The 27371-nt window shown below is 45.8% G+C and overlaps 1 protein-coding gene across 2 annotated transcripts in view; it reads right to left on the bottom strand.

Annotated features, from left to right (window-relative positions):
- The window catches only part of NFRKB (nuclear factor related to kappaB binding protein), a 423246-nt gene that overhangs the window by 264573 nt on the left and 131302 nt on the right, over positions 1-27371 (bottom strand). For both annotated transcript variants that reach the window (XM_069614148.1, XM_069614149.1), the window contains exon 7: positions 3588-3689. In XM_069614148.1, the coding sequence (XP_069470249.1) occupies positions 3588-3689 (102 nt within the window). The remainder of the gene's footprint in view (positions 1-3587; positions 3690-27371) is intronic.

The raw sequence follows: 27371 nt of genomic DNA, 5'->3' as shown, positions 1-27371 counted from the left end.
CTTCAACATAAGGTACTGTGAAAACCCAAACAAGAGAACTTGCCTCTCACTGCGAAAGTGCGTGAAACTTTGGCAACTTGCAGGCCTAGTCAGCTTGTGACCCGACAAATACAACTTTCTTCTATGAACTACTTCTGAGAACCATGGCAACGACTTTTCCGTTTAACTACCAGAACTGTTTTTACTAATACAGGACTCTTACCCATTGACTTTGGCCTACCTATTGCATTGGACCAACTCTTCTGGTGAACTATTTGCCATGTTTAAGAATAATTCTACTACTCGTTTTATTAACTTATGCCTTTGTGCTCCTACTTCAAATGATCTGAATGCCATTTTGCTCCTCCTTCAAAGTAGTTTAAATGCCTCAGAACCGGGTAGTGTGAAGTACTGTAGAATATTGTTGTGTGATACTGATTGCCTCCTTTTAGTGAATGTTTTCTAACTGACTGTGTAATAAATTAATAAGTGTTTTACCAAGAAACCTTGAGTATAAGTGTTGATTTGAATACTTGTTATTGTAGACCTCTGTGTAACATCATTACAGTTCACACTGCCTTTTGAGATATGCCTTGCCGCTCAGCTCGCTACCAAAAACTGTGGTACAGAGTTGTATCAAAGGTTGGTTTTGTTTTCACCTGTAGTCATAGTTGTGTGTAGTGGTCCCAGAGGGTACTACATGCAAACTGTGCCCAACAGGACTTTTGCAGCAAGGATCACGGGGAAGGGTCTAGGCAAGGTTTTCCTCACGGCTGGATGTGGCTCTGGATTTGGTACCTTTTTCAGGAGCACAGAAGACTGAGTATCGCTGGTCAGATTCTCGTCGTTTGCAAGGTCCAGCACTCTGGTGACGGACTTTTTGGACTGGAATCATGCCTCTGGAGATCCAGCAGTAAGCCAACCAAGTTTCGGAATTCGGAAGACCGTGCACCGCACAATGGCTGGAGGTTCCAGGGTATTGTGGTATTGCAGCCCCGGAAAGTTGCAGCATGGCGTGGGATGGCTCAAAATACAGGATTTGAGTCTAGTGTGTCTCATCAGGCTCTGGGGCGGGGTTGTCGTTTTCGAAGTCTTCAGGTCGATTGGAAAGAAGGGCTACAGCAGGCTCCGTTCACACAGCAGGCTCTCCGGTCGCTGGAAATTCAGCCGCAAATTCTTCATCTTCCTCTTCAGTTTTGGTTCCAGTGGTCGACTACCTCTCCAGCTCCCAGGATCGGACGTTTATGCAGGAACCCAGCCAATCAAACAACTTTGCAACATTCAAACTTGGGGATTTGGGGGGGGGGGGTTGCCAATCCTTCCAGGACAGCCAGCTTCCCAGTTTGAACTGGATTCTCACACTTAGGCTGGAAGGAAAAGGACAGCGGAGCTTGGGACTCCTCCTTCACTTCCTGCATTCACAGACACTCTGGGGCCAGGGCGGGGAGTACACAGGACTCCTGCCGAAGATTTAAAAAAAAAACATTAAAAAAAATAAAATCACACAAAGGAATTTCGAGCTCTGGAAGTCAGGGGAAAGAACAAGAGGACAAGGAACACTAAAATGACGAAAAAACAAGACGGGGGCCATTTTGGTAAAATGAGCACCGATAGGTGCCGTTACCGGGGCTGTGCTAATAGCCCAAGGTAAAGGTGCACCAAATAAAAAGGTTCACTGCCACCAGCCATTAAAGGTAAGTTTGCCTGTGTAACATAAATGTCGCATTAAAAAATGAGAAAGGGGATACTCAGCATCTCCCCAGCACTCCAAATAAGGTGAGGGTGCTTGTCTCACCTAACAAAATGTAAAAGGGATCCAAAGATTCTTTCTACCCTCGGGAACTGTAGTTCGCACAACGTAAGCCAGATAAAGTTAAAAGGGGACCCCCCTCTGGCAACCCAGCAAATATAGGCACCTATTGCCAAAAAGTTGTCAAAGAGGATAACTTGTAAAAGACACTATGGAGCGTCTTAAAAATGACACCCATAAAAAGAGTAAAAGGAAAAGGATTCCCACTCACCGAGGTATAGGGTAAAAATAATCTTCCAGTCCAGCAAAAAGTTCTGGGGTCGACACAGGCACTCTGGTAGACAAAGGACAGGTGAGTTTCAAGCTCCTCCCCTGCTTCCTGCCTTCATAAACGCACTGGAGCCTAGGTGAGGACACAAAGGGTTCCCGCCAAAGGCAAAACTCAGTCAGACCTCCCCCTCCCAGAGGTATCAGGTAATAATATCGCTATATATATATATATATATATACACACACACACATATATACATATATACATATATATATATATATGGTCGCCGTAAATAATATCGCTGCGAAAACGTTGTGGCAATATTATTTGGGTGACCATATATATGGGGACAGGGGCAAAAAAAATAAATGTACTTTTTTTTAAAAAGACAACAAAAAAAAGTTTGGGGGTTGCGGGGGTGTCCCCCGCATGTTCCATGCAATAATGTTGCCACAAAAAACGGCAATTTTTCGGCGATATTTTTGCATGGCGAGATTTTTGTGGCGACCTTATTACATGGAACCCTCCCAGAATGGTAGAAGGGATAACAAAGGTCTACCACACAAGAAATGGGGAAAAAAGAAAGGAGCCACCATGTTACGACATCAGTGACGCTTTTGGTGTACAAGCAAGGTTGTGAAAACAGTCTGCAGTAAACGGCACCAACATTGGTAGAACACGTCCACTGCCAACAGCCATAACTTTAGGGTTGTCACTGTGACCAAAATGTCACAGGAGCAGAGAGTGGGTGGAAGCTAGGTATCCCCTTAGCACTCCACATAAGGTGGGGTGTGCTAATCTCTCATAAATTAAAGTTTTAGGAAGGATAAAAAGTATCTCTCTAACCTTAAGAACAGTAATTCTTAGGGAAAATGAAAGAATATTAAAAAAGAGAACCCAAAGGGTACCCAGCAACACTGCACAGAGGTTTCTGCGTGCTGCAAAAGTGTAACACGGATGCCTTTAAGAGATGTGGAGGACAGCAGACTCCATAATACTCGTAAAACAAAGAACAAAGTTCCCATAGATGGAGCAGTAAGAATGAACGAGGGGAAAAAAATAATTCAGGAAAACAAGAAAAAGTTCCAGAAGTCCAGCAAAAAGTGCTTGGGGTTTCACCAGCAGAGGGGATTAAGCATAACACCGATACATCTACCTTGTGTATATTCATCACGTTGAAAAACAAGACACTGAATATTACTTAATAAATAATAAAGTATGTTATGAGACAGCGTTAACAGTGCTCAGTGAGGTGCAAGTTAAGTACCCAAAGGTTAGTCAGAAAACAGAAGAATTATGAATATTTTAATTCATACTTTTGTTTTTACTACCTCAAAATGTCTCCTGGTGAGTATCAAGCAAGCTCACCACATACACACCAAAATCAATTAATTATTTGCCTTATTAGGATGGTATGTCTTTGTAGCGGTTTATCTCAAACATGTTTAAACAAAAAAAGAAAAATCACAAATAGTATGCAGACAGCCGCTCTAGAAGGTTGATCGCATTAGGAATACAGACACACTTATTAAATGGGGGTGAGGTGGCAATCCTTCAAGCCACTCCCAGCCCACTTTAGATGCTCACCTGCCGTTTTCATGTCTGCTGTTGACAGGGTAGGGACTATTCTAAGAGGAACAGGAGGACTTGGTGAATGGACATCAGAATTTGGTACCCATGAACTCAGATCTGAAAAAAATAAATGCAGATTGCTCTAGTATTCTCAGAGAAAGAAGTAACACAGATCCATCAATTATACCAGGCAAGTCATCTCTGTAAAGAGTGCACTACACAGAACTACCAGTCAACAAAACTGAGGTAAAATTAGCAAGAGGTGGAGAGGAAACGAGAACTCAACTTAATGAAGTGTGGTGAGGACTGTGTAACCATCATGAAGGTTTGACAGAAAGGACAACCCAAAAGCTAAACCAAACTGCTTTATAAAAAGGTAGCCATGGCAGAACAGTCAGGATGGTTGTGAAGTACAGTTAGTCAACACAGGTAACAAACCCTCCACACTGGTATATTGAAAATATACCCTAATAAAATTACACAATCTCCAATGTGTAAAATAAGTACCCTTTTAATTAAATAAAAAAAGGTGATGGTTGTACTCCAGCCTCCTTGGCCCAGCTTGCTTTCCATTTGTGGTTCACTGATGAATGTTTTGTGGTTGTTGGGTTAGATTTTCATTTCTATGCTAAATCTCCCTCCACTGTGAGACCCCCCCAGCACTTTTTGCTGGACTTGTGGATTATTTTTCCATGTTCCTAGGTGAGTGGGAACAATTTTCCCCACTCATCCATTTTACTGTTTTTATGGGTGTCATTCTGCTGACTCTCCAAAGTGTATTTTGGAAAATATCCTTTCCTAAGACTTTTTGGGCATCTACATTTATTCATTGCAGCATACAGCACTTTATGTGTAGTGTTGCTGGGGTTTCTTTGGGGCTTGCCTTTCTTCTCTTGATTCACCTTGTGTGAACTACTGGTCCCAAGGGTAGAGGGGGATTTCCAACCCCTTTATATTTTAAATAGTGAGACCAGCACACCCGACTATGTGTCTCACTGCTCCAGTACCATTTATGTTACTGTGACAAGCTAACTCTTATGGCTGGTGGCAGTGGATATACTTTAATGACATGGGTGTTAATATTGGACACAGGCTGTCGAACCAGGCACAGTAATACACAGAAGGGTCACCACTGTACTAGAATGGTGGCTTCTTTGTTCCCCACCCCCCCGCCCCATTTGTAGTGTGCTTGTTCTTTCTTAGGTCTTCTGCCGTCCTGGGTAGCGGAAGGTCCTGGTTGAAGTTTTGTCTTTGGCGGGAACACTTCATGTAGAACGCCAAGGCTCCAGAGTGCCTATGAAGGTAGAAAGTGAGGGAGGAGTCCAAAACTCTGCAGCCCTTTGTCTTCTGGACAGCCATCCATCCTAGCCATCCGCCCCTTTATGTAAACTGCAGGGAGTTTGCAGAAGTTGCATGTGGGTGCTAGTTAAGATTTTCATAGCAATGATAAATCTTCCTGACCTGTGTCAACCCCTGAACTTTAACTTTAATGGTGGATTGTTTTTCCCTATACCTCAGTGAGTGGGAACCTTTTTCCACAATCACAGTCTTTTACTCTTTTTATGGGTGTCATTTGTAGACTCTCCATAGTGTCTTTTTCATTTTATCCTTTGACAACTTTTGGCACATACTGACTATTGTTGCTCTTATGGCTCCCCTTTTAACTTTCTCTGGCTAACCTTGCAAGAACTACAGTTCCCGAGGGTATAAAGGATCTTTGGATCCCTTTTGCATTTTATTAGGCTAGACCAGCTAACCCCACCTTATGAGGAGTGCTGGGGAGATACTGGGTATCCCCTTTCACATTCTGAATGCAACATTTATGTTACAAGGACAAACTTACCTTTAATGGCTGGTTGCGGTGAACCTTTTTATAAATTCGGTTGACCTTTACCGCTGGCTGTTTCCACAGCCCCGGTAAAAGCACACATGGGTGCTCATTTTACCAAAATGGCCCTGGTATTTTTTCGCCATTTTAGTGTTCCTTGTCCCTTCTTGTTCTTTCCCCCGACCTCCAGGGTGGGAAAATCCTTTGTGTTCACTTGATCTTCGGCAGGAGACCTCAGTCAAACCCCCCCAGGATCCAGAGTGATGGCGCAGGAGCTCGCCAGACATCCTTCCTTTCGTCACCACGACCAAGGAGCAGAACAAGGGTCTGCTGCACTGCAACCAGAAGGCATCCCGCTGGAACCAATTCTTTAACTCACAGGTACTGTGGGGCTTGGGGTCCATCAACCTTTTGCCATTTGTGGTGTTTCCTACCTTGGGGAGTGCCATTTTACCCTCTTTAGAGTTGACCTAAAATCACTTACACTGACCTTTCAGCTTGTGCTTCTTCAAGGTGAATCCTCTTGAGTTGATGTGATTTACTATTTGAACTACTGACTATTTAAAGACATTTTCTAAGAGAGCATCAGAACTTTGAACTGGCCCACTGACTTTGGCTGTCCTGGCTTCCTAAAGGGCCCCTTCTGAACCCATTGGCTTTGGCAGTGCTTGTTCCCTTACAGATTTTAATTGTTGAACGCTGTTATTGCTGGGATAAAAGACTGCCTGCATCCCTTTGGGAGAATCGAACTATTTTTGAGGAATACCTGTATGCTCTGATCTAACCATAACCTTTCCCTCCCTTGTAACTCAATACTGCGAAAGGCGATACCAAATAAGTGTTATTACTGACCTCAAATGATGTCGCCCATGGTGCTGGTAAAATGTATAACATATGAAAGAATTACTTGCCTGCTTTACTGTTCTCTTATTTTAATTGAATCCGGACTTGAGATTAATGTTACCATTTAAATAATTCTTTGAATATCATTGTGTATATATAAATAATATTTATTATAGAACTTTAAGTGTGTAAGTGTTTACTTGGATACCTGTATTTACTGATTTCATTGTACAGCTCTACAGCTCACATTACCCCTCTTAAAATAAACCTTCCAGGTCAGTCACATTACCAACTTAGTTAGTACAGGCCTATATTAAAAGGTGGGTTACCCAATACCAAGAGATAAGTCTTGTGTAGTCCCACACCAGTGGGACTACGCCAATTCTTACCCAACAGCTAAATTTTCTTTGTACCCATCTACAGCCCTCTCTCCCTCCTAAAATAAGCCTTGCTGCTCTGTCCACCTGTGACAAGGCGGTGGAAAGGAAGGAAGATCAGAGCCAGGACAAGACCTCTAGCAAGAAGCCAATCAGACCTTGGGGGATGAGGTCATAATGGAGGGAGGCTACAACCTGGGAGACCTTGGGGGATGAGGTCATAATGGAGGGAGGCAACAACCTGGGAGAGACAGACAATTGGACGAATGGTAAAGCTCTAGAACAAGAAAGATTCCAAGGATGTCATACTGTTACAGGTCTCTGGTGTTTGGCTTTTGAATTAGAGAGAAGAGTTGGAGGAGGGCCCGGGGCCTGAGGAGGAGGTGGCCTATGAGTGGGCCTATTGACATCCGACCATAAGGAAACAGTAGTCCAAGTTGCACCCGTTGTGCCCTATCCTGTTATAACCTGTTTATAGAGACTTACTAAGACATTTATCCCCAAAGAAGTTAGCCGTGAGAGAGTTGCTGCTGACAGCCCAAACGGCACTTGAGACCTAGCTGGAGATCTCTGTCATCCGGAAACAAAGGTGAGCGTCGAGTGAATGAGAGGAAGACTGAATTAACAGAGAGGCAGAGGACCGTGCTAACAGTTGTCCAGGAAGCCTTCCCAACAAGGGGAGGGGCTGGGCCAAGGAGGCTGGCGTACAACCATCACCAGTGAGGGTGTGAGCTGGAGACCTCATCTCTGGAGAACTATAGAGAAATGAAGGGGGAGGCTTGAGAGACAATACGAGACTTTAAGGAATTGATGATGAATGATCCCTAGGAAAACAGTTTCCAGAGAATAAAAGGCAATAGAGTCTCATCTCCTGGAGAAGAATCCCGAACACGGTTAGCCTCAACAGAATGATTCGTGAACAGTATATTCACCTTTTTGAGAAAGAAAAGCAAACGGCATGTTGTCCCCCATTTTCTCCAGAATTAAAGAAGCTTGTTGTTTCTGCAAATAAAAGTCAGTAGGTCTAAAGTGTTGAAGGCTGGTCTTCTCATTTCCAAATACCTACACCACCCAAACAAATTATGCAGTTCAGGATTATACCAGAGTTGGAGTTTGTATTGCCCAAGGTTTCCTTTTATAAATCTCCTAGGTGGACTTAAGTGGTCAGTGGGACTACAACTCTTTTTTGAGTCCTTCAAAGTATATGGTCCTGGGCAGCCCAGAAGGCCCCCTGGCCCAGGCACCCAAGTATGGATCTAGAATCGTAATCAAAGAGCATGGCCTAAAACCAACTAGAGGAATGCCAATCCCTTTTGTCAACTTGTAAGCATATCTTTTAATACAGCAGTCCTCCTTTCCAAGATGGCTGACGTTCTGCACATAAGTTCTTATATTGAAGAAATGACCGTCCTGTAATGTTTATACACCTGCTCGTATTTTGATCCCGAGCTGCAGTCTCGGCACATTAAGACTATAGGGAAACACTGCAAACTGAACCCCTTGCGGTCACCTAGATTGGTGGTCCAACGCTTTTATGCAAGGATATACTTGCCCTGTGCACACTAAAAGAAACGTTCTCCGAAATCAATGGTGGGCACTTATTTTGCGACCAGATGGAGAAGGCACAAATAAAGGTGAGCATGCTCTGGAATACTGGTTGCTGTACATTATGTACTTTTTAAGACCAAGCGTCTCATTATGAATTGCATTTGACTATTTTTCGGAGTAAGTGACTTATTTGTTTTTACACAGTAGTTATCTGATTCATTTCATCAACAGTAGACTTTACATGTTTCAGTCATCTCGGACTCCACCCTTTCCTTCTCCGCCCACATCTCTGAGGTCACTAAAAAGTCAAATTTCCGACTGAACCTCCTCAGAGGTACTCTGCCTTTCCTCTCCTCCCCCCCCCCCCCCCAGAAGCTCATGGTGTCCCAAGGTCTGGTTCTCTCTAGCTTGGACTATTGTAACAGCCTCTTTCTAAATCTACCTGCCTCTACTCTCTGCCCTCTGCAACTAATCCAGAACAGGACTGAGACTTGTCCTTGGTATCAAGCCCTGGGATCGTATCTCTCCAGCTCTGAATTCTCTCCACTGTCTCCCAGTGGATGCAAGGATTAAATTCAAAACCTTCTGCATTGTCCACAAGGCTTTCTGGGGCCTGGTTCCAAAATACCTTCAGCTATCCCTCCGTAAATACCTCCCCTCTCGAGCTTTTCGCTCCTCTACCTCCAACTCCCTCAGGGTCAGTCGTTTTTCAAAGAAATGAGCTGGGGGTAGATATCAGTCTTCGGCTGGGGCCTGCCTCTGGAACAGCCTCCCTGCCACTCTCCACTTGAGGAGAACCATCTCCGGTTCCGGAAGCACCTCAAGACCTTCCTCTTTTCTTCTGCCTTCGCTCCCCCTCTCCCCTGCTGATCTGTTCTCTCTTGGCACTGTGCACCTGGCCACCCTCTGTCCTTCGGGCCCAGGTACCTGCTCACCCTGCCACCCTCCCACACTGACTCCGGGCCACCCCTTGCACTGGGGTCTGTATCTGTAGCCATACAGCCCCCCCTTTTTCTTCCTGCACTTATCAGACCTACCCTGTCTGCTGCCTTAAACCTAGCACTTGCAAATTGCTGACTGCATTACCACCGTCTGTTGCCTTTATTATTTATTGTTATTTATCTGTTTCACCTCTGCTTCGCACTTTCCACTTCTCCCTCCTTCCATGCACTTTTCCCCTCCCCCCTCTCCCATGCACTTGAGCATTCTCAATGTCACTGGGCCTAGTAAGGTCGCTGTTTTGTTCTCCCCTGTTCCCCTCCCTTGCCTTGTCGCGCTCTGAAACACTTGTGTACGAGCGCGATAGAAATAAAATATCAATCAAATCAATCAGCGAGTCCTGCGGTGGTTCGTTACACATTAGGTAGTGCACACCACGTTTGGTGTTGGTTCACTAAAATTACTTGCGTTTCCCTACACCTCTGTTACAGGTGAAGTTTAATTGTCTTCCTGTACCAAAGTGACTATTCTTTTGAATTTGTCTTGGGGTTACTAATTAAATGTCAAGCAAGGGAAAATATATGTGAATTAATTTCTTCTGTAATACCCTGAGGAAAACGTGGCCCAATAAGCCTTCTGTGTTAAAATACGGTTGGTGTGTTTGCTGCCAATTAAATAGCACAAAAGGGCATGGCGATTGGATCTCCTCACTGGGTACTAATGAGAAGATTTCAAAGACTGTCTGACACTAAAGACTGCAGTAGAGCACATGAAGCAATGTTAATTTCTTAGACCATGTTCAATATTATTCCTGTACGATTGCTTGCAATTATTACAATTTAAAAACATCCACTCTTGCTTGGTTGTAGTCCTTTTGTTTTTTTTAATACTTTGTGTTTATTCATTTAATTATGGCATTCAATTAGTTCATCTTCAATCTTGCCATTTATTTACATAATGTTTGCATTTGTTTGTTTTTACAGATGTATACAAGATCACGCATTTATCCCACGTAAACAGATTTCTGTATATGAGTTGAAAATACTCGACACCGCTCATTCTTTGGCCATCATGTTCTGTCCCATTCGCCACCCCCACCCCCCGCACCAGCAGCTGACCGGCTCGCATTGGCCTGGTTCCTTAGTGCCTTCTCTCTCGCTGTTGCTAATTTTGCCTGGTGGGTCGTACTACTAGGTACTCAGATTCTTCTTTTCATTACTCTTCATCACTATTTGTGGAAGGGTCAAGTCTCTGCGTACCAGATCTCTTTCCCAGACCCATTATAAAGAAAGCCCTATACTTACCCACTTCTCTTCCACCCCCCCCCCATGCTGAATTCACAGAGACTTGTACTGTGAGTACTTGTTCCCAGGGTCACAATATATTTCTTGTAATCATCTTCAGGGGTCCTGAGTCAGAGTTGTGGAGTGCTGTAGGGCTTCCCACCCTAAATCACTATTTACTTGCAATGGACCCAGAGTCACCTTAGCATCCATCCTCCTAAGGCTGGCTGCATCTTGAACCCGGAGCTAGAGCTCTTCAAGGAGCCCCCGCGCTCTGGTGTACCCTAGGTTTCATTGTCTTTTTGCCGCACCTGTAGGGAAGATCTGGTAATTGCTTTCCTTCATCCTACAAACACAGCTTGTCTAAGGGAATTGTCCTGATTTCTATGGACACAGCTTCTACAAACTTTTGTACGTCTTAAAAAACGAAAACAGATACTTGTCTGGACTTGGATATTTTTCTCTGATCCTCTTGGGGGCCCGAGTTCTGTGCCAAGAACTAGGATTTCTGAAGGTACCAAGCATTTATTGCAAAACTTAACACACTGCAGTTCACTCTTTTTATAGAGAACATTAACAGAACAGAAGGAACAGAAACTGCCCTAATTGATTTGAAATCCCAAATTGACGAGCTGAGAGACAAAGGAAGGACAGTACTCCTGCTACTTCTGGACCTCTCGGCTGCCTTTGATTTAGTGGATCATAAAGTCCTCTGTAGTCACCTGGACTCTGCCGCCCACTTCTCCCCAGAGGCCATCAGATGGATTGAGTCATTCCTGAGCGAAAGAACCATGAGAGTCTTCTCTCCCTCAGCAGCTGCAGATCCCACGCCTATCTTGTGTGGTGTCCCCCAAGGCTCTTGTGTCTCCCCAACTCTTTATAACATCTTCACCAAGCCCCGGTTTGATGATCTGGACCATCTAGGTATCACCTACACTAACTATGCAGATAATACACAGATCCTCCTCCCGCTTTCTGGGGATCACGTGAAGGACACGGAATTGGTGAACAAGGGATATCTTATCATCCCGGCATGGATGGCCACTCATGGCCTCTGTCTGAACGATAAGACTGAGTTGATAATCTTGGGCACCCACGCCAATATTAAAAAACTAGGCCAGGAATTTTCCTCGTTCAATATAGATGGGAATATCATCCAAGTGTCCAAGGAAGTAAAAACCCTTGGATTCTATCTTGATTCCACCCTATCACTTGATAAACGGGTAAAATCCCTTGCTTCCTCTACGGCCTACACCTGCAAGTTGATTAGAACCGGTAAACCTTTCCTTTCTAATAACAGTTGTTTAATCCTGGCCAGAGCCTTAATACGCTCCAGAATTGATTACTGTAATGCACTATATTCCGGAGCCAATAAACCAATAATTCAAAGATTACAAAATAATGCCCTGAGAGCTGCACTGGGCATAAACAAAAGAACCCATTTCTCCTCCGTTAGACGCCATCACAAATGGCCGACCAGTGACAACAAAATACAACTCAAGATGCCATCTCTGACCCATAAAGCCCTCAATACCTCCGCCCCCAGATACTTGATAGACAAATTTCACAGGAGAACCTCTCTCAGACCGACCAGAGCTGTCAATTCTAACTGTTTGATAATACCCGACTTCAGACTCACCACAATTGGTGGAAATAGCTTCCCTGTAAAGTCTGCCAAAACTTGGAACTTACTACCACAAGACCCGAGAGGGAATTTGCCTTACCTTCGCTTCAGAAAAAATGTCATTCAACTCCTTACCTCGACCGACCTTTAGCTGACCTGTCACACCTACCTCCTACTGTAATCATTTGCAGCATACCTGGCAAATCATACTGTATATTTCTGTAATTCCGATTGACCATACCTAAATATTGTATATTTTGTAATTATCTGTGTTCTAGACCTTTATTGAACATTGCATATCATTCTATGTTGTGTAGGGGAGGAGTGGTCCAAGAAACCCTCCTTGCCTACATCCCCTCCCCAGGTGAGGGCCATGGCTCATTGGGCGTCCCCTCAGACCACCCGTCCCAGGTGGTGGAGGGTTCACCTGCTGAAGACATCGCCCACACGTATTGAATTTAGCTAGGCCCAGAAACCATTTTGCCTATCAAAGATGGTGTGAGCTCAGCGCACTGTAGCGCGGCCCCCACCCTCGGAGAGTTTTAATTATCCCTGTCGCCGCAGCACCCTGGCAGATCCGCTGTGAGCCCGTTCCCACGAACAAAACGGACATGAGCTAGCATAAGATACTAACACTGTAACATTTCACCGTCCACAGTGTATCACTGCTCCCAGTATGACCCGGTCAGCGAGGCTTGGGTGATGGGGAGAACTGTAGAATGGTCATCCGATGAAAGCAGAAAAATACCCAAATACGAATGTCAAAAACTACTTGTAATACGTGTATCCTTTCCATAAAACTACTTCTACTAAAGAAACCTGTAAAATTGTGTCATTATTGTATGAAACGCATGTTTACATGACACCAGCAATGGAGGACCCACACCCCTGCAGGGGTGTGCAAATGATAAAAAGCATTCCGGGGGATTGTTCTCTATATGTATCATTGAAAACCGTACACCCCGCGGTCCCGCGCCATAACTGAACTAATGCTGCTAGAGTGCAGGGGAGGACGAATGCAACTGTACATAAGGCTCGTGTGAAGAGACGCGGGCAAATGCGCCAAGTCATGTGTACATATCTACAGCCCTTATATGGCATTACCGTCGCGTACAATGGCGGGTCTCGTTCTCTATGATCCACCAACCACACTACTACCTCACGTAATGCAAATATATATGCATATTACTAAATGCTGTAGTTGTTAAAATATAATGTACTAGTAAGGTGCTCAGACTGGCTATATTCGAGAGACATGTAGTGAGTTGAAATGTATGTTTTCAAGTGATCCAAATGAGTATTATAAGAATGTTCAAATGTTTATGATGTTCTCATTAAAAGTCGGCAACACACGAGACAAATACCTTTGTGAATATGTGCAAGGCCATTCTCCCCCCTCACCCTGCAAAGTCTGCCAAATAAGAGAGCTAAGGTCTGCGCCACGCTGCGCCACCTGCATTATTTACAGCCCAGCAGTAAACCTCCGCTTGAACACACAAATCCAAGGCGCCCCCTCGTAAACCCCACAACCCCCCGGAACACCTCAGACTTATGACCCGGTGCAACGAAGACACCCAATACTGTGGTAACACACAACAGCCCATTCATAATAACTTCTAACGAGACAGAAAGACATGTACCGCCCGTCCCATGCCCGGAGACTTAGCCCCACGACCTATGGTACCGGTCAAACAGGACACTGGTAACCATGCACGGATAAATCACCATCAAACCCCTCACAAGGTGCATTCCTCCCCTGTTGCATTAACCTGTAGAATAACCTATTGATAGATTTACTAAAGAAGATAACATTGCAATGACTGAATGACTGCGGTGTGCATGGCATAGGGCAAATAAGTCCGGAAAAGACATTCATCTCTGACACTGGCCACAATGGCACAACAACACCGCCCGGATGAACTCAGCTGACCTGCCAGGCCCAGCCCAACCCACGAGGCTGACCAGTGACGTCCTCCAGCCAAGGCCAACCACATCGCAGCAGCACCTATAGCTAGTCATCGCCACCCAATCCCATTGAACTTGTGCCCCTTATAGTATGTAGGTACTGATGATGTTTTTTGTAAATAAATACGCCTGTCTTTGCGATTGTCAGACAGAGCGCTCTCGGAGTTTGCAGAGTTCTTTGCATGCCCTATTCTGATTGATAAACTCCCATTTAAACTCACCCGCACTCTGTCTTGGCTTTATTCCCGACTTGGGAGAGTCCGTCATTGTCTCTCATTGCGGGGAGGATCGTGCTGGCTGGGGACGCTTGCCTTCAGTGGTGACCCCGAAAGCGTGATTATTATTATTATTATTATTTTTTCCTGACCTAACATTACAGTCCCCTTTTGGCACAAGAATCTCCGGTCGAAAAGGGATACGCACGGTGCGCCGGCTCCGGGAGGCTGCCCGCCAACGGCGACCGGTACACTAAGAAGTGCGCACTCAATAGAGAGAGGGTACGGGATCCGGGTTGAAAAATCCCCTTTGAGTACCGCTCGCCGGAGCCGGGGCGGACTGTTGAGCGGACGGCAACACTGCCTGGACGGACCCAGTTTCGGAGACTATCGGTTCAAGACGGGCACGTGAGTATTGAGTGCGAGCGATCATAAAGGGAGTGGAGGAAGAAATTTAGGACAGAGAACGAAGAGGGGTAGAAAAGGGGGGTACGCAGATCTACTAAGGATCATCCTAAACTTTCTTTGCTTTGTCTTTGCATATGGCCATTAGGATTAAGAGGTGAATAAGAGATAAAAGTGACGGGAACCTAGCTCCGAAAGGGGGTGGAAGGCGGCGCCGCATAGTGCTATCTTGACTAGTACTGGGAATATATGAAGAAGTGGATAATAAGATAAAAGTGTCTTGCATAGGGGGACACGGAGAATATATTAGTGACTGCTATTTCTTCTTTCTATTCTTTTCTTTAGGGTTGGGGGGAAAATAAAAGTGAGATCAGTACAAAACGTTAGGGAGAAAGTAAGAGAGAGAGAGTCCTACTAGAAGAGGGAAGAGCAGACCAATATATATATATATATGCGCATCCGTATATCTGAAAAAGACAGACAGAGACAGCCGGCTAGGGAGGAAAGGGAGGGCAGCCTGAATTGTGAATAGAGTGTTACAGAAAGGTGTGTGCACCTCGTATGTGTCAGAAGACAATTTGGTGCTGTGGGTGTGTAAAATGGTTATAAGTGTATAGTAATTGAATGGTCATGGTAAGTGTGGCCGGATAAAGCTTCTTGAAGACAAAAATGACAAGGTGAAGTGAGTGTGTACCTTTTTGATTTCCGGGTTAATATTGTCAAAATCACTGATGGTTTGCTCTTGTATGTGCCCCCCCCCCCCAAAGATGATAACATAGAGACTGTGTACAGCCAGTTTTGCATTACGCAGGCAGGGGGAAGGGTACAAAGGAGCCCATTATTGAATGTGAAGTAGAAGACGAAACCCATATTGGTAATAGGTTTACATTGTAATTGTGGACACACAGAGACAGACAAGTACTAGGAAAACACAAAGATGGGGGCCGAAACACCCTTATCACATATCTGTACGAACCTACCAGGGTACGCGGAGCGAATTAAGAAATATCATGACCAATGGATAACAGAGCTGAAGGGAGAGGGGTTACCCCAGATATGGCCCGAGGGAGGGTCATTTGATAAAAGTGTTCTGGATATGGTGGCCACATGCATTTGTTTGAAATACAAGGGGAAGCAGTTGCACAATAGGAGGGAAATATTAGATCTCTGGAGGTTATTTGAAGAGATACCACCGCCTAAAGCACCAGCATTAAATCCTGACCTACCATCCACCACTGACAATCCACTGATGATACAGAAAGATGCTAAAGAATCGTCAAATGTAGAGCCACAAGTAGAGGTAATAAGCTTGTACCCGATATTAAACAAGCCTGTGCCCGCAGAAGGGTACAGTGACCCCACTTATGTCCCTCCCCTGACAACTACTACACCCCACCGGCCAACGGCACCCCCGCCATATGAAAGTACAAGGGAGCGAGCCCAGGCATGTACACAAAGGGTGGACATAGAAAAGCTAACAGAAGATTTACAATCAAGACTCTCAATAGCGAAAGATGAGCTCGCAAGGATAAAAGACATATGTGAACAAACAGCACTTAATGCAGCAAGATCAGGGCACACGTCTAGAGCGCCGAGTGAGAATAGAACACTTGAAGAAGGGTGGAAAAAAGGTGAGATACTGTTCAGAATTGAGGAAGAACCGACACGAATAATCGAAGTAGGGACACGAGAGGGAGGTATTGATAATGAAGAAAGGCCTATAGGGGACACAGAGGAACTACTATGTGATATAAGGGACGATTTAGAAGAAAGCGACAGGTTGAGCATGGCAATGGGAGGGGGAAGTGAAGGGGTGGATGGTACATGTTCAATGAGAACACTGGATGATGAGTGGACGGGGCGATTAAGGAACAGGGTGGGGAAAATGGCATCACTGGGAACATCAGCAGCCAAAACGGGTGTAGATGCGACGACAAAAGGAAGGCTACAGCTCGCATTGATACATAGGGGAGGAGGGAGGCCGAATTATATCCCATGGGCTCAGATGGATAAAGCCAATTTATTAAAGCTATTGCCCCCGTTATCGGGAGGGGCAAGTAAGTGGATATACGCCTTCGAGAAACACACTGCCGGGGTACCCCTAGCAATAGGAGATGTGAAGAGCTTGCTCGTATCAGCAGTGGGGGATCAGGCTGATAGAGTATGGATCAAGGCCGGTTTCCCGGGAGTAACATTAGACTGCGACCGCCATGACGGGGCCTCCTTTAACACAGTGCGTGCAAGGGTGTGGGATGCCTTGCGAGAAACGTTTCCAGATACGCCAGACTTACAGTCAGTAATGCAGTGTACAATGAATGACGGGGAGGAGACTATGGATTACATTTTTCGGGTCCAAGAGATGTGGAGAGCAGAAACGGGCACGCCCTGGTATCAATCGACATCCTTATTTTACTTCATTATAAAAAGAGGGCTCCCAAAGGAAGTGCAAAAGGCGCTCGACAAGATAGCAGGTATTGAAGCAAAGGGATGGCCTGAGATCCAGAGCATAATAGTACACCATTGTAAGAGAATAAAGGAAAGGGAGAAGGAGGTGGCGCAGAAGAGATTGGCAGACGAAGCAAAACTAGTGCAGACAAAGTTGGTGAAGGTCGCAGCGGCTGTAGCCGCGCTCCCCCACAGCAGGGAGGGAGATGAGGAGGAGGAGGGGCTGATAGCAATACAAGGAAGGATGGCAACTAATTGGGCTGGAGCAGGACAGCGGCAGTGGAACGAGCACGAGCAAGGCAGAGGTCCGCAGTGGCAAGAGTGGACCCCTCGAGGGGGACGAGGTGGGTACAGGGGCCGAAGAGGAGGTGGACCGGGGTACGGGGGAATGGGAGGAAATGGATGGCAGGGCCCTAGAGGTGCACAAGGGAGTTGCTGGAACTGCGGAAGATGGGGGCATTACTCTAGGGAGTGCAGAGCCAGACCCAACAACGGGTTCCAACAGGTAGAACAGTATGGCCATCCCCACCCGGGGAGCCCATATGGTCTTCCAATGGGACAACAACAACCGAGAAACCCAGGCCAAGGTAATAATGAGCAACAACAGGGGCACCAGTATAGAACACAGAACCACCCACAAAACAATGACAATATGCAGTACACGTCAGGCAACCCTTTTGCGACAACAGCAAACGGGGCCCCCGCACCAGCACCTTACAACGGCGTGTCAGTAGTTTCAGGAAGTGTCTTTAATGAAGGGGGGGCGATGAGACACCCTGCATAGGACAGCCCACAGAGAACACTTGCGTGTCCAGTTCTATCTACCACCTACGATGCAGCAGAGGAACCATTGGTAGGGGCGCAGATAGGAGACAAGCAGGTCATATTCATGGTGGATTCGGGAGCGGAGAAATCATGTATCAGGGAGGGCCGGTTCCCGTTATCTAACCGGAAGTTAGAGACGCAGGGGTTCTCTGGGGCTGTAATTGAAGTTCCTTACACAGAAGCATTGGACGCAACAGTGGGGGGTAAGACTGTAAAGACACCCTTACTGTATTATGAACACTCACCAATAAATTTACTAGGGAGGGATCTCCTGAGCAAACTCAACATGACCATATCATTCACTGAGAGAGGTATAGTGTGTTCAACACCCGGAATATGCCCATTGCGTGCAATGTTGGTAGTACAAGCCCACACGACCACACAAGAAGTACGAGGTTTGCCGAAAAACGAGGAAATGTTTATTGAAGGGCTAAAGACATTGGCCCTCATAGTTCCAGAGCTGAGGAAGATGGATTGGAGGATTCCAGCAGAATTCCTCTTCCGCCCCATAGTGTGCCCCGACACAGCACCAGGGTCAGTGGTATCATTAGACTTGCACGCTGTACAGGTATCAGCAAAAAGGATTGCGGTGATTGGAATAGATATGGAAGGATGCGAGTGGCGTACAGTACTGTGCACGAATGCCAACATCGCCCTAAGAGACTTAACAGATGAGGATCTCTTTTCAGATGCAGAGGGGGATGGTGAAATTGTAATGGAAATAGCGATGCCCTGTGACATTTTGATTCAAGCTAGGGAAATCCCCGCTCAACTGATGGCAGTGGTAGGAGCACCGCCGTCATTCTTTGATGATGACATGAGACTAGTACCAAATAATTTGTGGACAACAGGCCCCCATGATGTAGGGCTGTTGCATGGAGTACAACCTGTGATAATAAAACTAAAGCAAGGAGCAATTCTACCACGAGTGAAACAGTATCCATTGTCCCGTGAAGCTGAACAAGGGATAAAAGAGACAATAGATGCACTACTAGTACAAGGGATAATAGTGCCTTCAAACTCCCCATGTAACACATGTATTTATCCAATCAAAAAAGCGAAAGGAGGGTCTTGGAGGATGATACAGGATTTACGCCCCCTAAATGATGTAATTCAGAAAGAGTTCCCTTTGGTCCCGAACCCTGCATCAATATTATGCAGCATCCCAAAAACGGCATCACGCTTCACAGTAGTCGACTTGAAAAACGCATTTTTCTCAATCCCCCTGGCTGAAGAGAGTAGATACCTGACAGCATTCACACTGGGGGGAAAGAGATATGAACACTGCAGATTACCGCAGGGATACTGTGAGAGCCCAAGCATATTCAACCGCATATTGCATAAAGACTTGGGAAACCTATCAGTTGAGAGTACGATCATTCAGTACGTAGACGATTTACTAGTGTGTGCACAAGACGAAGAAACATGTAGAAAGGATTCAACAACGCTCCTGACTCTATTGGCCAATAAGGGGTACAAGGTAGACAAGGAAAAGCTACAGTACTGCCTGACAGAGGTCTTATACTTGGGACAGCTGATATCAAAAGATGGAAAAAGAATAATCCCCGACAGGGTAGAAGCGATAAAATCAGTAGGAGAACCCACAACAGTGAAAGACATGCAGAAATTCTTGGGGATGTGCAACTATTGCCGAGCATGGATATTAGACTATGCAGCATACACGAGACCCCTACTACAAGCACTCAAAGAAGCACAACAGGAAAATAAACACATAGAATGGTCAGAAGAAATGAGCGCGTCATTCAAATCATTAAAAGAGTTAATTTCAAGCGCTCCAGTGCTAGCAAATCCTGATTATGGACGCAAATTTTACCTATTTTCACACTGCAAGGGAACACTCATGACAGCTGCTCTGACACAAAAGACGTCCCTAGGTCACAAGCCTTTGGCTTACTATAGTGGTACTTTAGATGCCGTGATGCAAGGCCATTTCGCGTGCGAGCAATCACTCGCTGCAGCCGCGTTCGCGATTGAGAAAAGTGCCACAATAGTAATGGGATGCCCTGTGACATTGTTTGTGGAACATTCACTATTTGCAATACTTGAGAGGTCAAAAAGCACACTGACGACACAGCGGGCAACAGCCTATGAGATCATATTGTCTAGCGCCAATATCCATGTGGTGAGATGCAAGACAGTGAACCCCGCAACATTCATTACAGAAGCATGCACACTAGAGGACATGCAGGACCACGACTGTGCAACTTACACAGGAGAACGAGGGGAGGACACAGTGGTGTGTGAGAATGCTCTGAGCGAGGGGGAAGTGTACTTTGTGGATGGGTCTGCATCGATTGATGTGGAGACGGGAGAAAAACATGTTGGTATGGCAGTGGTGAGGTTAGAAGACGGTGAGTATGAAACACTAGTACAGTACCGCCTCCCATCACATTACTCCGCACAAGCAGCAGAACTGATTGCGCTCATAGAAGCACTACATGCAGCAAAGGGTTGCGCAGTGACAATATATACAGACTCAGCTTACATGACGACGACAGTACATGGAGGTCTAGCGAGATGGGGGCGGAGGGGATTTCGACGGGCAGACGGAACACCAGTACAGCATGCAGAACTGTTGAAAGAGTTGATTGAGGCCCTACAAAACCCAACTGCGGTAGCAATAGTGAAGTGCCAAGCACATACATCTAACACAGACGTTGTGTCTTTGGGAAACGCGGCAGCGGACGCTGCCGCCAAGGAGGCTTCCTATTTTCAGAAATATGAAGCAGGTGAGTACATGCTGCAGCACAAGACAAACGAAGAGCTCCCAGAAGGGTACAACATGATGCCTGTATCACAAATACTAGAATTACAGGAAGGAGCTAGTGCAGACGAAAAATTAATGTGGACAAAACGAGGGTGCAGCAAGTCGGCGACAGACTTACTGTGGCGGCAAAACAACTCAGGGAAAGTGGTAATGCCAATCAAGTTATTGGAAATTGCGTTTCAACAACTACACTTCCCTGCACACAATACCAAACAGCACATCGCAGCAGAAATACAGGAACAATGGTTCGTGCCCGGTCTCCAGGAGCACGTATCTCGATTAGCGATGGAATGCACAACATGTCAGATATACAATTCAGGAATGACATTACGCACGCTCCGGGGAACAATTCCAAAACCCATTGGCCCATTCAGAGAGCTACATATTGATTACGCGGACATGGGGGAAAGGTGTAATGGAGCACGGTACATGATCGTGGTTGTATGCCCATTCTCAAGGTGGGTAGAAGCAGGACCATGTGCACGACCTGATGCCAAAAGCGCTGCAAAGTTCCTAGTGAGGGAAGTGTTCCCGCGCTGGGGAATTTGTGACGTTATTCGCTCAGATAATGGCACTCACTTTGTAAATGAGCTTTTCAAGGAAGTTACTACATTATTGGGAATAAAACAAATTGTGTTCGATTTATCATCCTCAAAGTAATGGCGTAGTGGAAAAGATGAACGGACTGTTAAAAGGCAGGTTATCAAAACTATGCTTTTCATTGAAAAAGAATTGGATTTACTGTCTGCCCCTTGCGCTATTTGAGCTGAGAAATCAGCCAAGCAAAGACCACCATTTGTCCCCGCACGAGATCGTGACTGGGAGACGAATGTGCACAGCACACTCTCCACTGCGCGAACACTCAGACGCACACAGAAGCGCCGCGATATTGGGAGAAGAGTTCACAGACTATTTGAAGAAATTGACAAGGGCAGCGCGCGCAATATCAAAGCAGCTCTCTCCACCCTTCACGAGAGAGGAGGGAAACATAACAGGGTCTGTCACGGAGCCTGAGCAACAGCTACAGCTGATGCCGGGCGAATAAATTTATGTCAGGAGTTTTGTGCGTCGATGGAATGCACCACGGTTCCATGGCCCATACGAGGTAGTGTTCTGCACGCCCACGGCAGCAAAAGTAAAGGGCCTAAAATACTGGGTACACTTGACAGATGTACGAAAAGCATACAGTAATGTGCAAGAGGAGGTAGATGAGGAGGCACAGACAACAGCAAACGGTGCAGCTGAGCAGAATGTCTGAATATGAACTTGTGTATGTGTGACAGTAACGGACCTGAATGGGAAAATGACTGATAAGTATACTTGCATTCTTTTTAAGTTGTTACTGAAAAAAAAAGAAAAAAAAACGTTTTTTCTTTTTATCTTGTGGACTTATATGTAATTAATGAAGTGATCAAATTATGACGTGTTTACACCCTTGTCTGTGAATACCCTTCCCTGCAACCCTACCCGCTTCCATTCCTCGTCAATATATAACTGGCACTGGTAGTGCCCACAAAATGTTTACATTCATGCACTTAATGCACTTTTATATCTCGAACAGGAACTACCATGGCATCTAATGGGCAGCCTGCAACGGATACATTTACTAGAGTTAGAGAGTGGTTAACTGAGAAATGCAGATATTCGTATGAATGTGGACTATCAGTGTGTATTACATTGTTTTTTACACTAATGTTTGGCCTGGTTACATACTGGTTAATAGCGTTCATCTGTATCGAGATAAACGAGGGGGGAGGGACTAACAGCACTACTGTAAGTAATGCAACCACGAGCGTAAATACTAAGGAAGGTGACTTCTTGGTATGGGACGGGACGAAACTTGTATGGGGTTATTATACAACAACATCCAATGCTGTCATGATAAAAAACGAAGAGCTACAGGGTGAAATGCAAAATAACAGTGTCCCCGCCAAAGATATCTAATTACAATGCTCACAGTCTAAACGACCGCAACCCCTCCGCCATATCCTGGTTGTATAACACCCCTACAAGCCAACCGGCCCCCATAGCTATAGACACATTGTCAAATAATAGAATGGAAGAAAATGGAAGAATGAAAGCAACACATGAAATATTATATGATGATTGGGTGAAGGGGGGCGGGAAGGAGAAAGGTGGGTCTACTGTGTCTATCACCCTTGAAGCCGGGAAGTACATTAGGAAGAGAAGTAACAGAAGAAAAAGGGGAGCGGAAAGGAGGAAGTATGATGAGTACTATGGGTTAGGATTAGATAGAATGGAAGACCCACGACACCCCCACCAGACAAATAAATGGTATGCGGATAGGAGTGCAACAGCTAAACAAACAACAAACGAGAGCTGCTATGTCTGCTCCCTCATTCCCCATGCTTCAGGTACACCCAAAGTATTGCTACCAAAAGAGTTGCCAATTATAGATGCCCAATGTCTCCTTCATCTCACGTTATGCAGGATTAAGAACACCTTCCAGGCACATGGAGTTACTTTTAGAATGCTACAGAACGAGAAAACTTGCTATCCAAAGACGGCAGGGGTGGTATGTCTGGAAGAACCATTTTTTGTAATACAAGGGACACTTTTTTCGGACAACAAGTGGAAGGATGAAGAAGTAATGTGTAAAGCTGAAGCACTGAGAGGTGTGGCACCAGAGAAATTGCAATGGATAGAAGAAACATGCACACCAGTATGGAAGGAACACATTTCAAAACTAACCTGGGTGACCGCCATTGAAAAACCCTTCAAACTGCAGAACGAAATAGACTATGAACTATGTTTTAAAGGAGAGGGGAAAACCTCCATGGGGACAAACAAGAACTGTAACAAGACCCTCACCATCCCAGATCTGAGAAAAGGGACAGCGGCCCTGATGGACACGTACTGGGTATGCGGCAACCAGGCATACCTGCACCTTCCCCCGTCATGGAGTGGCAGCTGCTCAATGGCCACTCTGCACTCAGCCCTAATGGTAATACCAGAAAGCCACATCGATGGGAGCAAAGAGACACAGGAACGCATACAACAGAGTGCAGCCCAGCCGACTGCGGAGTCACACATGTATGTCCTGTCTTCCGGGAGCAAGGAAGAGGTGCTGACCCGTAACAAACGAGCATCAAACTACATATCAAAGGCATCATCAGGACTGTTGGCTCAGATCCCAGACAGATATCGATTATTCAGCTCAGCAGAAACATTCTTTGCCTTCCTCATCTCAAGTGTCCAAGCAAGGGCAAACGCAAAATGGCTCCTGATAACACGCTGGGAATTGATTCAGCTGGCAAATGACACCGAAGAAGGGTTCAACGTAATAAAAGTGGAACTAAGGGCTTTACGGTTGATGACAATGCAAAACAGGTATGTCTTGGACCCGTTGACGGCGATGGATGGAGGTGTTTGCCGAAAAATTGGAAGTGCCTGCTGCACTTTCGTACCTTCCGAAGACGCAGAAAACGGCTCCCTGTCCCATGTGATCGAAGCAGTACACAACCTATGAGAAAAAATGAAAATGGAAGGTGGAGCAGAAGACAGTACGTGGTTCGACAACATCTTCTCCTGGGTCCCCTCATGGCTTGGAACGACTGAAATTTTTGATGCCAGCTGTGGTGTTCCTCCTTTTAATTTTTTGCATGTGCCAGGTGGGTTTTCGATGTTGTGCTAACGCAGTACCTAATGGTGCAATGATGATGGTGACAATGGGCAACACCCGTGGGACAATGCAAACTATGCAGGAAGTGCAGGTACAAACCGGAACTGATGATACACCAAGGTATCAACTAGTGCCTAGGTATCATGACAAGGATATCATAGACAAATTATGGCACACCACCATCAGAGAGCCCCGTATACTAGAATGGTATCAGGAGGTGTGGGTAGACTTGGAAGGAGAGAGCGGATGTATATACCTAACCTGTACCCCAGATGAATATGCTAGGAGGGGTGAGAGCTTAAGGGGGGGTGTGCAGAGCCTGGATGCCGATAAAAGGCACACCAGCATGGGATGAGGCAATTATGGACGAAGAAGAGTGTAGGAGATTGAATGAGTTAAAGAATTTGTTACTTAAGTTACGAAAGGGGGGAAATGTAGGGGAGGAGTGGTCCAAGAAACCCTCCTTGCCTACATCCCCTCCCCAGGTGAGGGCCATGGCTCATTGGGAGTCCCCTCAGACCACCCGGGCCCAGGTGGTGGAGGGTTCACCTGCTGAAGACATCGCCCACACGTATTGAATTTAGCTAGGCCCAGAAACCATTTTGCCTATCAAAGATGGTGTGAGCTCAGCGCACTGTAGCGCGGCCCCCACCCTCGGAGAGTTTCAATTATCCCTGTCGCCGCAGCACCCTGGCAGATCCGCTGTGAGCCCGTTCCCACGAACAAAACGGACATGAGCTAGCATAAGATACTAACACTGTAACATTTCACCGTCCACAGTGTATCACTGCTCCCAGCATGACCCGGTCAGCGAGGCTTGGGTGATGGGGAGAACTGTAGAATGGTCATCCGATGAAAGCAGAAAAATACCCAAATACGAATGTCAAAAACTACTTGTAATACGTGTATCCTTTCCATAAAACTACTTCTACTAAAGAAACCTGTAAAATTGTGTAATTATTGTATGAAACGCATGTTTACATGACACCAGCAATGGAGGACCCACACCCCTGCAGGGGTGTGCAAATGATAAAAAGCATTCCGGGGGATTGTTCTCTATATGTATCATTGAAAACACCGTACACCCCGCGGTCCCGCGCCATAACTGAACTAATGCTGCTAGAGTGCAGGGGGGGACGAATGCAACTGTACATAAGGCTCGTGTGAAGAGACGCGGGCAAATGCGCCAAGTCATGTGTACATATCTACAGCCCTTATATGCCATTACCGCCGCGTACAATGGCGGGTCTCGTTCTCTATGCTCCACCAACCACACTACTACCTCACGTAATGCAAATATATATGCATATTACTAAATGCTGTAGTTGTTAAAATATAATGTACTAGTAAGGTGCTTAGACTGGCTATATTCGAGAGACATGTAGTGAGTTGAAATGTATGTTTTCAAGTGATCCAAATGAGTATTATAAGAATGTTCAAATGTTTATGATGTTCTCATTAAAAGTCGGCAACACACGAGAAAAATACCTTTGCGAGTATGTGCAAGGCCATTCTCCCCCCTCACCCTGCAAAGTCTGCCAAATAAGAGAGCTAAGGCCTGCGCCACGCTGCTCCACCTCCCCCAACTAGGCTGGAGCCGCTTCAAAGATTTGTAGTCCCCGTTACAGAACCCAAGGCCACCGCCTGCCACCTGCATTATTTACAGCCCAGCAGTAAACCTCCGCTTGAACACACAAATCCAAGGCGCCCCCTCGTAAACCCCACAACCCCCCGGAACACCTCAGACTTATGACCCGGTGCAACGAAGACACCCAATACTGTGGTAACACACAACAGCCCATTCATAATAACTTCTAACGAGACAGAAAGACATGTACCGCCCGTCCCATGCCCGGAGACTTAGCCCCACGACCTATGGTCCCGGTCAAACAGGACACTGGTAACCATGCACGGATAAATCACCATCAAACCCCTCACAAGGTGCATTCCTCCTGTGTTGCATTAACCTGTAGAATAACCTATTGATAGATTTACTAAAGAAGATAACATTGCAATGACTGAATGACTGCGGTGTGCATGGCATAGGGCAAATAAGTCAGGAAAAGACATTCATCTCTGACACTGGCCACAATGGCACAACACCACCGCCCGGATGAACTCAGCTGACCTGCCAGGCCCAGCCCTACCCACGAGGCTGACCAGTGACGTCCTCCAGCCAAGGCCAACCACATCGCAGCAGCACCTATAGCTAGTCATCGCCACCCAATCCCATTGAACTTGTGCCAGTATGTAGGTACTGATGACGTTTTTTGTAAATAAATACGCCTGTCTTTGCGATTGTCAGACAGAGCGCTCTCGGAGTTTGCAGAGTTCTTTGCATGCCCTATTCTGATTGATAAACTCCCATTTAAACTCACCCGCACTCTGTCTTGGCTTTATTCCCGACTTGGGAGAGTCCGTCATTGTCTCTCATTGCGGGGAGGATCGTGCTGGCTGGGGACGCTTGCCTTCAGTTGTAACCATGTAAGCCTTGCATTTTCTTATTGCTGTGCCCTGCTACCCATGGGTCTGGTGCACATAAAAAGTGAATAAAGCAATTTTTGTAATATCATAAAATAACGCATCTAATGGTAAACTGGGACCTCTGAAGCCCCAGTACTTGACCTAAAATGTTACTGGATTTTCGGGTGGCCCTCTTGTCCTGGTTTCAAATGGTTTTAATAATTTGCCTCCCTATATGTAATGTGTGTCCAAAATGTTCCCTTTGATGTGACGGTGCCCTACATCATTAGATCTGACTTGTCTCAAAGGAAAACTAAGCAGCCTATACCTTCTAAAGAGGCAATTTCCTTTAACCGACACCCCTCTATTCCTCAATTCAATGTCCACACTATCACAGAAGAGGAACCCTCTAACCACCTCTTGTAAAGGAGACTCCTGCTCTGCACTTATTATTAAAACTTGTCCACTGATGATCCCAGACGTCCTTATGCAACTTCGTAAAAGCCTCCATGGAAGGCAGTGTACCCACGAGTCTAACACAAGCATGGGTTACCCCTCTCATAAAAAATCCTGGCCTATGCCCTGAAGACCCCCCTCAATTGCAGACC

This window comes from Ambystoma mexicanum, chromosome 9 (genome assembly GCF_040938575.1).
Source record: "Ambystoma mexicanum isolate Mex_15411 chromosome 9, UKY_AmexF1_1, whole genome shotgun sequence".
Classification (NCBI taxonomy): Eukaryota; Metazoa; Chordata; class Amphibia; order Caudata; family Ambystomatidae; genus Ambystoma; species Ambystoma mexicanum.
This window is presented reverse-complemented; position numbering and strand designations above follow the sequence as displayed.